We start from the raw sequence: 17,166 nt of genomic DNA on the forward strand, positions 1-17,166 counted from the left end.
GATTATTAATTTAATGTTTTGTGTTAACACTTTGTGTATAATGTGGCAATTCTGCTAAAATTTGCATGCAGGATGAATTATTCATTGATGTATTTAAAATATCAGCTATTTCTTGATCTACACAAAATGATTATTCCAATATATTAACTGTGCCTTGTGTCCTAATTTTTTGTGCAGACGGGTTTGGCAGGTGATCCCTCTGGCTAATTCTACCATTGAGACTCTGAAATTGGAAGTAGTTAACAGTAACCCAGGAGTTTTCTCAGTAGAGATTGATCCTAGAAAAGTTGTGAGTATCAATAAGAAGTGTTATCATAGTCAGAGCGCTTGTATTTTTGTCTAGGACTGTGCATTTTACAGAAAAGTAACTTAATGCCATTATGCTAAAGATGGATTTTTGACATCCATAACTTAATGAGCAGAAATGTGCACCAACGAGATATTGGATAAATCAGCCCTTCCACACTATAATTTTAGTTTCCTGACCTTGAGTCTTTCTCTGTCTCTCTCTGGCCATTGTCTGAGGCTGAACAAGTCTGTTTACAATCTTGGTGTCATATTTGATCAGCTTCCACTTGCCCCAACAGCACTAAGATCACTTACTTCCACTTCTGTCTTTTGCTTCAGTTCATCGTTGGCTTAATTTCACATTTCTGCTTTTGTTACCTCTGAACTTGACTTTTCAATGCTCTCCTGGCTAATCTCCTAGCTGCAACCGCAGTAAATTGAGCTGATTGAAAATTCTGCTGCCTGTAGCAATTGCCAGCAGTCCTAATCACCTCAGTGCTTGTTGACATATATTGGCTTCCTGTCCAGAGATGCTTAAACTTCAAAACTCTTGTCCGAGATGTGAGGTTTAAGCAGAGTCCAATAGTGATGAAATACAGATTGTGCATCAGAGGGAAAAACGGTCAGACAATATGTCTGTCAAAGCTTGAAGGGAATTGAGAGGAAGATATTTGAATTGTGATGGTGCAGGTGGGGTGCAAATATTTCCAAGGACTACGTTCTGGGATTCTTACCTGAATAGGTCATGATGTGACATTTGGTGTTACAGCCAAATTTGGAGCTGGGCTTCTGCCAGTTATCTCTTTAGATACATGTTCTCACTGTCTTTGGAGGTTTTGGCTGTAAGGTTTTCTATCCTCTGAAGGGAATAAACATTTCCTTCCTGCTGTTGCTCGTTGGATGCTGCCTGAACTGCTGTGCTCTTCCAGCACCACTAATCCAGTATTTGGTTTTCAGCATCTGCAGTCATTGTTTTTACCTTATTTCCTTCCTCCTGTTGACTGTTTGTGGATAGTTTTGAAAAGCTGCTTCAGTTTACTCGACAACACCTGCATCCATTTTTGCTGAAAAATCTTTTTCTGCAATCAACGCAGTTCCCCTTATAAAGGGTGAGATCAAAACTTATCTGAGGTTAAGTAGAAACTGGAGGGGTTCCTTGCACCTCTGTTTCTGCTCTGCTACATTTCTTGTATCACGAAAGGTGAAACTAGAAATCACACGTTGCTCGCCCTTGATATTAAAAGCTAAGCTTATCCCTATCTTTCACTCGTTATTCAGAAAAAGGCCATGATCCCTACGATACTACAAAGAATTCGAGACGAGCAGGACACAGGTTATCTTTCAAGGTCAAAGCGGCACCCACATTTTCATATCCTTCCAAACAGATGTGGAGGTTATGAAAAGCACACAAGCATGAACGGCAAGTTGTCTGTGTGATCTTATGCAGGGGAGGTTGCACTGTCTTAACTGCCCACCCATATAATTATTTTCAGTCAAATCATGAGGCTGCAGCATTTTGCCTTAAGTAGTTGGAAAGGCTTAACGTGCATGCAATAAATGCACAGCTGTAGCAGAAGACACAGAGCATTATGACGTCAGTGTAAAATATGTTTCTTTCTCAAATGCCATCTGTTGTGAATTATCACATTGTATCTGTAAAGCATAAAAATATTCCAGGAAGATGATACCACCACATGTGGTCTAATTTAACTTACTCATGAGCAAGCTGAACTTGATTTGATGAATACTTTAAGAAATTTAACACAGATATTAAAAAATGATGTGAAATATTTTCTGCACAGCCTTTAAAAGAAATTCATGGCTCAACTGGGAACTCAACATATCAGGTCTTGGTTTATTTCCCAGTGGTCTCACATTCCATTCACCTGTGGAAGATTCAGGTTTTCAAAATAATAGACAAAAAAATTCTGAGATTCTAAATTCTGAGATTCTGTGCACAAATTCTAATGCTTTTGGTCCTAAAAGCCCTTCTCTGGTGACTGACCACAAAGTATTTAAACATCACCCTCCACTAAACTCACAATAATGTCCGTACTGTAAGCATAGCACGATAAAGGAACTAGGCCAAAAAGCTCAGTATTGATTTTGTGTTTTGATTCCTTCCTGTTTACAGTTAGTTGTGAATCCTCAGTCTACGCTTGAAGTACCTTTTCAATTCTCTCCGTCAACACTGGGAAAAAACGATCATTGTGCAACTATTATCTTTAAGTGTTCTCAGGTATGTACTCTCATTTCTCATCATCATCTATAATTAATGATCGGAGGAAGAGTTAAGAGAAACTAAAAGCAAGAGAGATCTGTGTTATACAAGATGAGTCTCAAAAGGTTCATATTTAGTGATGTGAAGATGCAGCAAAAACATAGGTAGCATTAGGATAAAAAGAAAAGCTGTTGGAAATCAGAATATCGGAGAATGTTGCAAACAAAACGTCATCAATTTGCAGCATTAACCCTGCCTCTCTCCATAAATGTTTCTTGCCTTATTAAGTATAAAATTTTCAATTTTATGCTATATTTGTCGATAATATTTATATGATCCAGTAAGTCCAAAAAAAAGCATCGCGGTGTCCTTATCCAAGATCTTCATTCAGCCTTATCTAGAATTCTATATCCAGTTTCGTTCCTTTGTATGATGGGTGCTTTGGAATCTCTGGAAAGTTTCAGAATAGTCTGTCTAACTTATTATGCAGTTTAAAACTGCTGGTTTCCATATGAATCTAGCAAGTCTTGCGAAACACTGTATCATGCTGTATATGAGATTAAGTCCTTTTTCCTTCATCCTTCTCACATAAATTTCTATTTATTTTCATTTAAAAAAATATATGTTTCTCTGAACAAGTTTCAACTCTCAAAGGTCACAAACATAGACAAAAATGAACTCAGATCTCTAGATCATGAGGTGATGTTACTCTGAAGAACTGTGTTCACTAAAATGCAGCAAAATTTCAGAATGAGGTAACTTTGTGTCTGCTATCAGTGTCAGAATGTTACTTGCTCAAGTTCCTTGTGGCACTTCCTAAACACTGGGGACTGTTGGGACCGCTTTTCTCAATGGTTCCCCTTAATGGTTGTTTTGGTTTTCAGGCATTCCATTTCAAAAAAAAGTTTAATGAGAACTATTATAACTACTGTTACTGCTTTAAAACCTATTTGGTTCACCCATGACTTTTAAGGAAGGAAAGTCTGCTGTCCCAATCTGGTCTGGGTTGCATGTCACTCCAGATCAACAGAAATGTGGTTGATTCTTAACTGCTCTCTGAATTGGCCTAGAGAGTCATTCAGTTTAAGGGAACTAGGAATGGGCAACAAATATTGGTCTTGCCAAAAAATGCTTACATCTTGTGCAAATAAAATTATCCTCAACCTCCTTTATTAGGAATCACATACAACATTACCTTCTGTACTTGTGTTGACACATAAAGCATTTGGACTCACCCAGAAGCAGAATTAGAAGAATTCATCGATATTCTCAATTTATCAATCTAAACTTAAAGCCAAATTTCCCCAACAAAATGTTAATTTCCTGAAGACCACAGAATTTAAATTGACATAAGGCAAGAAGCATATAAGTTACCAAATGGTTCTTTCAAAATAACTGAAATTCTTTTGCATAAGAATGGAACCACCATGAGCACACCTTTCACAAGACTGGGTGAGGTTGCTGCCAATGTATTTCCATCACATATTCATGAGGCTGAAATATGTTAAACAGACCATTACTACTCTTTCTACTGCATCTCAGATCTCATTCTCATATTTACATTTAACAACATTATTCATTACAATAATATTTGCTACAATCTTCCCCATGCAGCCATTCATAAATATATGCAGCTTTAGGCTAGAGATAATCCATTCATTTGCAAATCATTCATTACCTCTGTGATTTCATGTTTTCCTAGTTAGCTGGGTGTTCCTTTGCCGCCTCTTTTCCTGTATTGAAGCCTGCCTCCCACATCGAGAAGCCTCCCTCTGTCTCCGATCTCCTTTGAGTCCTCCTCTATTCCAGACCTGCTGCAGAAATCCCCTCTCTCCCAAATTTGCCTTTTACCTTCCCTTTTCCTCCCAGCCCACATGTAACCTCATCTCTGCACCCCCACCATTTCTCTCTCAGCCCCTTGATTGACTCCTCATTTTCCTCCCAGTCCACTTGTCACCTTCCTACCTCTCCCCACCCTATTGCATGTTCCCTGTCTCCCCCTCCCTCAGCCTGCTGAAGCCCCCTGATCTCACAACAGGTTTCCCTATGACTCCCCCTGTTTGGCCCCTTTGTGGTTGTGTTATATCAGCCCCATCCACTTGCTGCACAATCTAGCTCCCCAGAGCCCCCTTGTACTTCCCATGTCTATCTTCTGTCCCATTGTATCTTCCTGTGTCCTCAAATATCCCTTGTGCCATCTCCGTGTTCATTGTTAGTTCCCTTCCTACAGTCTCCCTGCCCCTTTGTTTTTCCAAGTCCCTTTGCTGTCGTCTTGTGTTCCCACAGATCCCTTGTGGTTCCGCAGTGCGTTCCTGCCAATATCCTTATGGAGGCCCCATCTCCTTGCAGATCCTATAATCAGCACCCTCTTCTTTTCCCCCACACTCCAAAAAAAAAGCTCCTAAAAGGATTAAACACAGCTCTTCAATGCCCCACACAGCATTGACAAAAAACATGCATTCCCCACTTCTGGACATCATCCTTTGCCAGCACCCAGGACCTCGCTGTCAATGGGACCTCACTTCCTTCTTGCATTTAGTTATGGTCCAGACTTAGACTGGAGGACTGGCTCCTTGCCCTTTCCTCTGCAGACATTTGGGGTTGGCTCTGTCATGCCCCATGTATTTTGATCATTGGTGGCTAGGTTTAGAACTTTGTGTTCCAAACAGAGTAGCTTCCTATAGTGTTTCAGTTATAGCATTGAAGTAAGCTGGGATTATACCTTGCCTTCTGACACGCATTAGAATGGATCTTAAGGAAGCAGACTGGTGAGTCTTCTTTGAAGAGCCAGTAATATCCATGATAGTATTCTTAGCCCACTAATGCCTTCCAGTTTCAGATTTTGACATGATACTGGTCAATGTTATCATGAACCTGTTTTAACAGAAGAAAAGCAACAGCAATTTTATACACAGCGAGCTGTCATAGACAGAAATGTGGTAATGACTAGATCATGTATTTTCATGGTGTTCGTAGATGGTTAAATATTGCTCAGGAGACCCAGGACAAGTCTCCCTTTCTTCTTTTCCAAAGTACTGTCATAGGATCTTGTATGTCCATCAAAGAAAGTAAATGAGGTCTCAGCTTAACATTTCATCCAAAGGAAGCCCCCTCTGACTGTCTGCACTCCCCTGGTATGGCAGTAGAGTGTCAGCTTAGAACTTTTTTAAAGTTCCCAGTAAGGGACTTGAATCCACAATCTTTAGATTCTGAGGCACTTGAGCCACAGCTGACACCAGGCAAGTATGATATGTGCATTGGATTAGTTGCTACACTTACCTTGTCTACCCTTATAGAATGTACATGGAATTGAAATGCATTCAAGTATATTTCCTCAGTCATCATACTTGACGGGAAAATTTACCTGAATCTTTAAGACAATAAGCATCTTTTTAACCTGTAATCGAAGAACAAACAAAAGCTAATTTAGTTCTCTGTGCAGATTTCTTTTATTCCGCTGGCCAGTTGCTAACGTTGGAGCTTCCAATCTGCTTCCTGTTTATTGAGCATTATGAATCACTAATTACAAATGGCTTGAAACTTGTGTTCTAAGTCAGTGAACAGTTATTTGCATATTTTGTATGCGGCTAACAGTTTTACACTCTTTCAACAGTTCGAAGAGTGGACATTTCATTTGTCAGGAGTAGGCTTGCTTCCCCAGCAGATGGACCCTGTCAGTGTCAGTGCATGTGTCAACTCTCATGCATCAGTTATTGTGTCTTTTGAGAATCCAACTAATGAGTTCCTTCTGGTGGATGTGCTGATGACAGGTGATGACCTCGATTTAGAGTATTATTTGTTTTATTGAATGTTCATTGGTGTTAAGTAATTATCAAATGGTTTTTAGCCATTAGTAGCTAGTAACTGTAGCTGAGCACATTTTTAAAATACATGAGTTTGCAAACCATGCTAGAGTTAAATATTAAATATTTCACACTCTTAAATACTTCAATTGTTTTTTTCCAAATAGATGAAGAATTTTCGTACCAAATATTCTGGTCTTCAGATCATCAAGCAAAGGTGGAAATCAGATCCTTTGGAGGTCCTGATGCATGAACACAGGGGAGCGGGGGGGGGGGTGGTAAACCCAGGAAGTGTGAACTTCCAGTCGACAATTCCCTACTCCCCATGACCCTCTGTGAATGTCTCTGAGTTACAACTGAATACTTTGGAAAGTTTAACATTACTTACCTAGATTGTTACTTTGGGACATAGTACTTGGAGGATGCTGTGTGTTCCTGATCTGGTTGTGGTCTCAAATCCCAGTTTCTTGTGTAACCCCACAACTCTTGACTCCCTTATCTGTCAAAGATCTTTCTAACTCAGCCTTGAATAAGTCAAATGACCCCAAGCTTGCACTGTCTCTGGTGAATTCCATAGAGTAATGACACTGAGAGGGAGAAAAAAACCTACATCTTTGTTTTAAAAGATAGATATCCTTGACAAAACTTTCTATTCCCCACCATGCCAAGGAGAATGGCAGCTGTGGGAACTTAACCTGCTAGGAGGCAAAAAGATCACATTCTTGTTGAGAAAAACTTCAATTAAATTCCACCCCTACAAGTGACTGGTCATGTATGTTGCCTGCAGGCTGCAGGATGCCAATCTGTGTGCATTTTCATCTCAGTAATGCCATAAATTGCTTGAATTAAATTCACATTTCCAAATAACTTTAATCCCAATCAAGAAAGCCAACCACGTATAAGAGGCAGGTACCTGGTGAGCTGTACTTTTTCCTTCCTCTTCCTCGGAGTACAGTATATATGGCTTTAAACAATTATAGTTACTTGTGTCATGACTTATTCAAGTAAAGCTGACAGGTCCAAGCTGACTGGGCGATCGCCTAGTGCAAAAGGTACAAAAGAAACAAGGGAGAGGGTACAGCTGATATCTGAACAGCACTGGTAGTGTGGTTGAAGGTGCTAGATTTAAGCTTCAGTCTCTATCAAGTTGTAGGCTCAAATTGCACTCCGACTAAAATATCACCATACACCCAAGTCGACAAGGCATGTGGCATTCCCTGCCATCATCAGTCAGAGCACTGAATTTAAAAGTTGGCAAGTCATACTGCAACTTTCTAATACTTTGGGCAGTCCACATTTAGACTGCAGTGTGAAGATTTGAATGTTGTGCTATAGGAAGGATGGGAATGCTTTGGAGAGGCTGCGGAAGAGGTTTACCAGGATGTTACTTGGATTGGAGTGGATTAGCTGGAAGGAGAGGTTAAACAAACTGGTTTGTTTATGCTAGAACATTGGAGGCTGAGGGAACAGGACAGCCCCCCTCTCCTCCACCCCATGCAGGGTTGTTCCTTCAGCATCTCAAGCGGTGTGCAACTGGACTTTAAAATGGGTGACAAAGACTGGAAGGTTTCGCTGGTGGCAAGCATTTTTGTCTCACTCACCATGAGGTTCCCTGAGAAACGTGATTAGCATTTCAATTACATAAATAATGAGGTCAAAAGCAGAAAATTATCTGAGAGTATTTACCTTGGCCATGGTGGACTGAATGCCATGAAACTCATTTGCCAACATGCATCAATTACAAATGAGAAAATCTAGCCCTTTGTTCTAACTATATTATTGCAAGGTCCTGGAAGGTTGATTCTGCCTGTGGAATAGTACTGTGGCATGTTGCCAGTGATTTCAGAAGAGTTTGCACAGAAAGAAAATTGCTGACAAAAGTCTTCCACAAATACTGTATTCAAAGGTGGAAATATTCAGTCATAACAATAAGAGACAATATGAAAATCTTTGGGAAGAAGAAAGAGTGACTATCGAAACTGTACATTGGATTGAGTGCATTTTATTCTGAATCGTCTTTTTCAGTTCCCTGCCCAATGACAGGTCCGACTCTCAAAATTACAACAATGGCAAGGAGTGGGGGCCCAAACCAACCCCAGCTGGATTGGGTCAAACCCTGGCTATTGATACAAATATGACGTCAACCATCTATTGAGCCAACCAAAACAACAAGTCATCCAAGGAGCCTGTTTTGCAACATAATGTTTTACATTAAGCATCATTAGATGCTGAAGAAATTTCAAAGAAACACACTTAATGTTTTGAGTATGAATTCACTCTTCTTTGGAATCAATAGTCTTCAGACTTGAAACATTAACCCTAATTTTCTCTCCACAGATGTTGCCATACCTACTGGGTTTCTCCTGAACATCCTATTTTCTTTCAGATTCTTACATCTACAGTGTTTTACACTGTACCAACTATGGGTATTGGTAGAAAGTCCAATTTTTTTTCATCACGTGGCTGACTAGGAGTCTCTCCCATTTTTACTCCCATAGTCATTGCCATGTATTAGAAGAATTTACACGATGATACTCAATCCATTTGGCTGTGTTATGAACATAAATTCATTGGATGGACTTGACCATCAAATCCTGGGTTTGGAATTAATGCTTTTGACGTTGTGCTATCCACTGTGTCACAGAATCTCCATTCTGAAACTATTGCAAGGAATGACTTTAATCCAAAGCCATTCTGAATCATATTCATTTCCCCAAATTCCAAAGGACTATGTTTGGATTTTTGTCAATATTTCTTGTTACAATTCTTGAAAGAACTAAGCCATGTGGGAACTGGATTTTTTAAATATTCATTAACAATGATACAACATACTCACAATGTTACTTTTTTTGTTAGTTGGCAAGGTCATGATAAAAATGCTACAAATATTATTGTGGTCATTGCACATCTAATTTGAATAATAAATAAAGAGGTAAACATAATTATGTTGATTTTCAAATAATTCATTTGTGCAGAAACATCATTAAAAAATAACCATTTCTGTTTTTATATTGACAATATTGCTATTCATATTCAATTATTGAAATATGGATTGCACATGTATTTTCAATTGGACCAAATATCACACATCTTTTGTCAATGTGGAAGATTGCAGAATAACTGGTTTTCTTTTCTTTCAAAATAAAGTGTTCTGTCTAGAATTCTGACTTGCACTGTAAAATATTCCACCATATACTAATTTATAGCTCATTTTGGTGTGATATAAGAGAAGAAAATACATTAGTGTCATTGATTCTTTTCTTTGAAATGACGGTGAATCGTAAAAGCTTTTTAATCTCTAATCTGCATTTGTTCAGGTAGTGAACAGGTCATGCACCATCAGTGTCCTTCAGACCTGCTACAATGCTCAAACAAAGAGTCTGTTTTCTGCATTCCACTGAAGCAAAATCAAGGTAATGAATGGCCAAGTCTTCCAACAGCAGAGCAAATATTGTAATTTTCAAATCTACATGCGCTTCATACATGGCATCTGAAATTATTTAATTGTGTATCTATTTGTTAAGTAGCAGTACTCTGTGTCAAGCTATAATATTGAAAAAGCAAAACTCCATGCATATGGAAGTCTTCCAGCATGAACCAAAAGTCATAAAACTAACTTCTGTTAATTATGCAAATTTAAAACATTTTTGCGTGTTTAGCTTTATTGTTATAGTTTTGGTACTGTCATATTTTACACAGGTTTGATTATAATCGTTTTGTTGGTATAATGTGCTATGTCAAATTTAACTGAATGATTTTGTAGAATACCAGAGTAGTCTTAATGGATGAACATCCTACTCTTCGTTTCTACTTCTTATGTTCTATGTTCAAGTCCTGCGTAAACCGGGGTACATATGTTTATTATTACAGGGTTATAGTACATTGAATGAATGTATATTTTCCCAAGGACAACTAAAGTTTGAATTGTCCAAATATCTATAAAAACTTCAATGGAGTTTTTATTAATCTGTTGAACTTTTAAAATTATTACTAAGTTTCTTTGATAAAGATTGTGATCTTGCATAATGGTGTAAACATGGGTATAACAACAAGTATTCATGTAACACCTTTAATGTTGTAAAACACCCAAAGATGCTTCATAGAATGGTTATCAAACAAAATTTGTTACTGAACTGTATTCGGAGATATTCAGGTAAATGATCAAATGCTTAGTAAACAAGGCATATTTAAAGGAATACAACTAGAGAAATTTAGGAAAGGAATTCCAGAGCTAAGGTCCTTGACAATTAAATTGCGTAGCCACTACTGATGGAACAATTCAAGTTGGGCATGACTTCAACCTGGTCTTGGTTTGGATCATCTGAAGGATGATATTCTTATGGTTTTTTTTCTGGGATTGGAGAGGAATTTTATAGTGTTTGGATTTGGAATTTCCAACTTTCTCAAGAGGTTACATAGCTGTAGGGATGGTTTTGAGGTTTGGGTTTGGGTTTGGGGGTGGGGGGGGGGGGGAGGCGGGGAGTGGATGGTGTAGCGATGATTAAAGTCAGGGTAGGGAAGAAGTGTTTGGCAATTATGGTCCAGCCATCAAGCTATGGAGTTGGCTTAATTTATCAACAAGTATTTTCCTGGCTGTCACTCTTGTAATTTCATAACAAATGGCAATGATTACTAATGTTAAACATTTCTGATCTACATGCATGAATGTATGAGTATGCTAATTTCAGAAACAGTTGGATTTTGTGGGGAAGAGTGTGGGATCATTATGGATTGATGATGGTTTCTTTCTGTGTATTTATTATGTGATCTTGACAAACACTATCAAAGAATTCAGTGGCTATTTCGTTATGGAGTTGGAATCTGAACTTGTGAATTCTGAAAATTAGGGAAAACATTACATAAAATGAATGAAAGAAGAACAAGTGAAGCAAAGGGACATTGAGAAAATAAACAAGAGAAAAACAAGATTATATAAGTGTGGGTTTCCTTGCCAAAAATATTTTCTGTGCAGGTTGAATTAAATAATGCAAACAAAAAATAAATAGTTTAATGTATTCTTGTCAAAAATGGATAACATGAAGACTTAAGTAGGATTTCAATCAGAAATTAGAAGAAAAAGATAAATGGTATACGATATAACTTGAATGTTATTTTTGATATTTTGGACTAGATTTCCTTTGTGTTTGAAATGGCTCTTTGTCCTTCACTATGTGCAAAAACATTCAACCATACTTCACAGCATGCTCAAAGTCCTTGTGAATTTCAGCTCTAATGTCAGAACTGAGTGCTCTTTTCAACAATGGAAGGAAATGAGCTCAGAGACCTCCTCTCCCCACAATCCCTTTTCACACCCTAATATCCCAGCCCTCCCACATGTTTGTGTCCTGTACCCCCATCCCATTCTCCATGTCCATACCCCTCACTCCCTCTCCTGCATTCACATACTCCCTATACCCTAAATACCCCTATTTCCCCACCAACTCCACTTTCTCCATGCCACAAATTGCATTCAGCTGCATGAGAATCTGACCGAAACAAAAATGACTGCATGAAGGAATGAGACCTTCTAAGGCAATGTTTTGGACTGGAATTCTAGTGGTTAGCTTTCCAACCCCATGATTGCTCCAAGAGAATCTGTACAGATGTGGATTCTAAATGCAAACTTAATTATTCTCCTGAATACAATTTCTTCCCTTCAGCAGTTTTCCAACATTCGATGAAAATTGTGAATCATATTCAGTGATCTCCAGAGACTAGCAAGTTTCTGGTACTTGTGCTCTATAGCCAACCTTCCTATGTTATCATTGAAAGCAATTGGATCAGAGCATGGCTTGATTATGTCCCTGTTAGGCCAATCTCATGTTATTTCCCGTGGTGACCTTTCCAGAATACGGTAATAAAAATCTTAGCTGTAAAATGAAAAGCAATTTAAACCCTAAATGGAATCTAATATGTGTAGAATAAATGCTCTAATAGCTGAGAACTGCTGGGATTTCTGCTGAAATTAAGCTGATTTATTGGTATCTCCCTATTTGGAATTGTGGGCATGAATATTTTAGATTGAGTTTAGGTTGTTCTGAAATGGTAATTGTGCAGGTTTGAGGTAATGACTGGTGAGGAGAAATAATATTTCGTGAGCTGGAGTATAGCTGTGGCTGCAGGCTGGTGTGAGAGATCTGGCGCTGCAGCTGTATTCTCCCGTTCGCTGGAATGCTCAGTTTCGCAGGGACGAAGGTGATCTTTGTCTTGGACATCCATAGCACTAATACTGCAGTGGAAGTTGTCATACAGGTGACAGCTCGTCAAGGTGATCCTTAACATCTTTTCAAGACTGTCTTGTAGGGAACATGCATCCATAGGTTTCAAAAAAGATAAAGAGCAAATTATGCTGGATACTGGATATTGGAAATAAGAACAGTGAGTGCTGGAGAAACCAAACATGTCTGGCAGCATCTGTGGAGGGACTTGAGTGCAACTTAGAATATGGAGCCAAAGAAGTGATTAAATGTGGTGAGGGGAGGAAAGGAAAGAAGTGTCCTATTGCCTTTGCTTTTCCTAAATTATTTTCAGCCTCAGCAATTGATTCTTACTCTGCTGCAGGAAAAGAAGCTAGTTATGTGATAATTGATTGAGGTCTATTCTATTCCAAAGATTCAACATTGTGCAGCAACTTCTGGTAAGGCCAGTAAAATATGTAAAGTCATAACTAAATATCCAGTTGAACAAAATAATTAAATAGCTGCTTAGAACACATCAAGGATGGCAGGTCAGGTTACGTATCACGGTTGCAACAAGGGTGAGTACTTGGATACCAGTTTGATCCAGAGCGAACACATCTGCAGCAAGTGTGGAAAGTTCAAGCAGCTTCAGATCAGAATTTGAGCTGGAGACTGAACCATAGACACTGCAACACTTGAAGAAGGGAGGAACTCGCTCAAATTCTTTGTACTGAAGGGCAGTCATTCATCAAAAGAAATAGATGAAGTGAAAAGGTAAGTTTTTAAAAAAGGATGATGTGGAATTGAATCTGAATCTTGAAGGGTAAGGAAATTCACGAATGACAAGAAACAGTGAAAGGTGAAGGGATGGTGATGCTAGTTATTGACAGGAAAAGGTAAAAGGTACTCAAGTTCAGGAAATCCAGATGTGGAAATAGTTGCGTCACAATAAGAAATGATAACGGCAAAAAGTTAGTTCAGGGAATGATGTACGGGCCTCTTAACAGTAACTATGTTATTGGGTGGAGCATAAAGGAAGAAATAATTAGAGTTTTTCATAAAGGCACAGCAGTAATCATGGGATCGACATTTAGATCTACATAGAGAAGACTTGTGGGCAAAAGATTACCTAAATGAGGACTCATAGAATGTTTTTGGGGTACTTATTTGTACAAGCATGTTTCGAGCCAATCAGAGAATGGACTAATAGATCTTATATTGTGCAATTAATGATCTCAGTGAAGTTGCCCTTTGGTAGCAGTGACCATAATGTGATTAAAATTTATGTTCACTTTGAGGGAGAGATGTGTGGGTCCAAGACTTTTGCTTTAAATTTAAATAAGGTTATTCTAAGGGCAGAGCTGACTGAAATGAATTAGCGAAATAGATTAAGGATAGGTTAATAGAGATACAGTACCTCTCACTTACAATTTGAATACACAGAATGGATGCATTCTAGCAAGTAAGAAAATTCCAAGAAATGGCCTCAAAATTTGTGGTGATTTGGAAATGTTAAAGATAATGTTAAGCATAGTATGACATTAAAACATTCCAGAAGTGGTAATTTCCTTCGAGAAATGGAAGGATGAGAGGCGGTCAGGAAAATCGCAATCACCAGAGACGGGGTACTGAATAAATTGTTGAAACTGTAGGCTGACAATTGTTAGTGGCTCGTGAGATAACTGATGAACTGGTTTTAAATTTCCAAAATCCCCTTGATTTGGGATGTGACATTAGATTAGAAGAGAGCAAGTATGATTACTTTATTCAAAAAAGGCGAGAGACAGAAAACAGGAAATACAGTTAGCTTATCACCTGTCACAGGGAAAAGGTTAGAAGCTATTATTAGAAGGAAGTTATAGTCGGGGTGTTGGTTAGCTGAGCTGGCAGAATGGATGGTTTGCAATACCAACAGTGTGAATTCAACTCCTGCATTGGCTGAGGTTACCATGAAAGTCATTTTTTTTTCAACCTCTTCCCTTGCCTGAGGCATGGTGGTTCTCAGGTTAAAACATCACTCGTGATCTCTCTCTAATGAGCAACTGTATGGTCTGCATAGGACAATGGTGACCTTAGCTCATAGCAAGGTACAAGCGAACAAACTAAACTCAACATTAACTAAACATCAGGCAACTAACACAGAAATTGCTGAAAAGACGCCTACCCCTTCTTCACATGACTAAAATCCCACATTATGCTTATGCATTATTTGCACTTTACTACAGAATTTTAATCTTAACAAGAAGTATTCTAAAATTAGTCCCAGCTTCCATATGGCTTGCTTCTGCACATTTCACTGAGCCATAATGTCCTTCAGAGGTAATTTATTTCATACTTCTGCAAATCCCTGAACCATCTTGATCTCACCTCCAGGACCTCTGAATCTGACTATCTGTGAGTATTCCCACAGCAAGGCAAGCAATTCTTTTCTTGGTGCTTTGGTGTGAAAACTGGCAATTGATTTTCAACAGGACTTCCTGAAACCCCATAGCAACCCCATAGGTTTATCACTGGGCAAAACTAGTACGAGTTTCCATGATCCTCTCGACAAATCAATTGATTCTGAATTTTAAAAAGTACAGTTAAATACTTGGCCTGTCCTCATAACAGCTCACTCATGAAACTGAAAAATTACTACAATGACAACTTTCTACAGCACTATTCAAGTATAATATTTCTAATACCTTAAAAGCAAAGTTACTCATTAAAATATAAGAGATATTCTGTCTTCTCCTGTCCTATTTCTTGATAAAACCTTGTCCTGTAATAACATCTGCATGTGACATTTAGAGTTCAGTTGCATGAGTTTTAGAACTTGTCCCTTGAAGATGAGAGTTCATTTTACTCCTGATGGTTTTATTTTCCATTGTTCATCACAGTAAATCTTCTTTCTCATTCCACATCTTTTGACAGCTTTCCTATATCCTAGGTTAGAATATTGTATTTTTTTTTAGATGGGTTAATCTTGGCAAGAACGACGTTTTCAAAAGGGTTTTCACCATTCAACACAATATTTGAACCACTGCTTCCCAGTGTTAATGCCTGGTCTCCATGATCTTTTGCAGGTATTTTAGTGTACAAGTCTGAAAAGAAAGTCTCAAGAGAATAGGAATTGGGACATCATGTTGTGGTTGTACAGGACATTGGTTAGGCCACTTTTGAAATACTGGATTCAATTTTGGTCTCCCCGCTATGGGAAAGATGTTGTCAAACTTGAAAGGGGTCAGAAAGCATTTACATGGATGTTGCCAGTGTTGGAGGGTTTGAGCTATAGGAAGAGGCTGAATAGGCTGGGGCTATTTTGCCTGGAGTGTTGGAGGCTGAGGGCTGACCTTATAGAAGTTTATAAAATCACAAAGGATATAGATAGGGTGAACAGCCAAGGTCTTTCTCCGGGGTGGGGGAGTCCAGAACCTGAGGGCATAGGTTTAGGGTGAGAAGGGAAAGATTTAAAAGTGACCCAAGGGGCAACGTTTTCATGCAGAGAATGGTGCGTATATGGAATGAGCTGCCAGATGAAATGGTGGAGGGTAGTACAATTATAACATTTAAAAGGCATCTGGATGTGTATATGAATAGGGAGGGTTTAGAGAGATATGGGCCAAGTGCTGGTAAATGGGACGAAATTAATTTAGGACATCTGGTCAGCATGGATGAGTTGAACTGAAGCGTCTGTTTCTGTGTTGTACATCTCTATGACTCTAATCAATCACACATCAGAATTGTCCTAAGCCTGCAATTAAAGAGGACAACTTTTATCTTTTAGTTCATTCCCATTACTTAAGCTTTCAGTTCATTATCAGAAATTGAGTTCTGAGGAAGGGTCACTGGACCGGAAACACTAACTTTGATTTCTCTTCACAGATGCTGCTAGACCTGCTGAGCTTTTCTAGCAACTTCTGTTTTTATTGTTGACCAGAAGGTGTGGGTTTGACAATGCCTCTTGCTAGGCAAATTCTTCATTCTTCTGTTGAATAAAATGTACTTTAGACATTTTAACAACTTTAAGATTATGCTGGTAACTAGTCAAAAACTCCTGATCTTCCTTTTAGCTCATTCACAATTTTTTTAATATTCACTTATTGTCTTCCCACTCACCTAGTGATTCCATCCATTGCGTTTGTATCAGCTGACTAAGCTAGCTGCCCATTTTAATCCCATTTCCGTGCATCTGGTCTACAGTCTCGCAGGTGAATATCCATGTTCCTTTTAAATGAGCTGAGGCTCCCCCCTCAACCACCAAACTGGGCAATGAACTCCAGTCACCTATGCTCTCTGCCGAAAATGATTTTCCTCATGTCCTCTCTAATACTTTTACTATTAAACAGATCTTACCTGTCCTCTGCACCTTCAATGTTTCGTGCATCTCTGCCTCCTCTGTTCCGAGGATAATAACCCTAGCCTATCCAATCTTTCATCAGAGCTGTAATTTTCAAATCCTGGTAACATTCTTGTAAGTTTCCTCTGTTCTCTCTCAAGGACAATTATGTCCTTTTTGTAAGGTGGTGACCAGAACTGTCCACAAAACTCCAGCTGTGGTCTAATTGGTATCTTGTATATTTCCAGCTTTACATCTCTGCTTTTATATTAAATACTTTATCCAATGAAAGAAAGTATCCCTTTTGCCTTCTTTAGTACCTTATCTATCTGTCCAGCTACCTTCAAGGAGCTGTGA

General features: G+C 38.6%; 1 protein-coding gene across 1 annotated transcript in view; it reads left to right on the forward strand.

The window, feature by feature from the left end:
• The window catches only part of LOC140486199 (cilia and flagella-associated protein 47-like), a 482,883-nt gene that overhangs the window by 361,763 nt on the left and 103,954 nt on the right, over positions 1-17,166 (forward strand). The window contains exons 55-58 of the mRNA XM_072584990.1: positions 178-289; positions 2,423-2,527; positions 6,123-6,279; positions 9,630-9,725. Of these exons, the coding sequence (XP_072441091.1) occupies positions 178-289; positions 2,423-2,527; positions 6,123-6,279; positions 9,630-9,725 (470 nt within the window). The remainder of the gene's footprint in view (positions 1-177; positions 290-2,422; positions 2,528-6,122; positions 6,280-9,629; positions 9,726-17,166) is intronic.

Source organism: Chiloscyllium punctatum, chromosome 15 (genome assembly GCF_047496795.1).
Source record: "Chiloscyllium punctatum isolate Juve2018m chromosome 15, sChiPun1.3, whole genome shotgun sequence".
NCBI classification, from domain to species: Eukaryota; Metazoa; Chordata; class Chondrichthyes; order Orectolobiformes; family Hemiscylliidae; genus Chiloscyllium; species Chiloscyllium punctatum.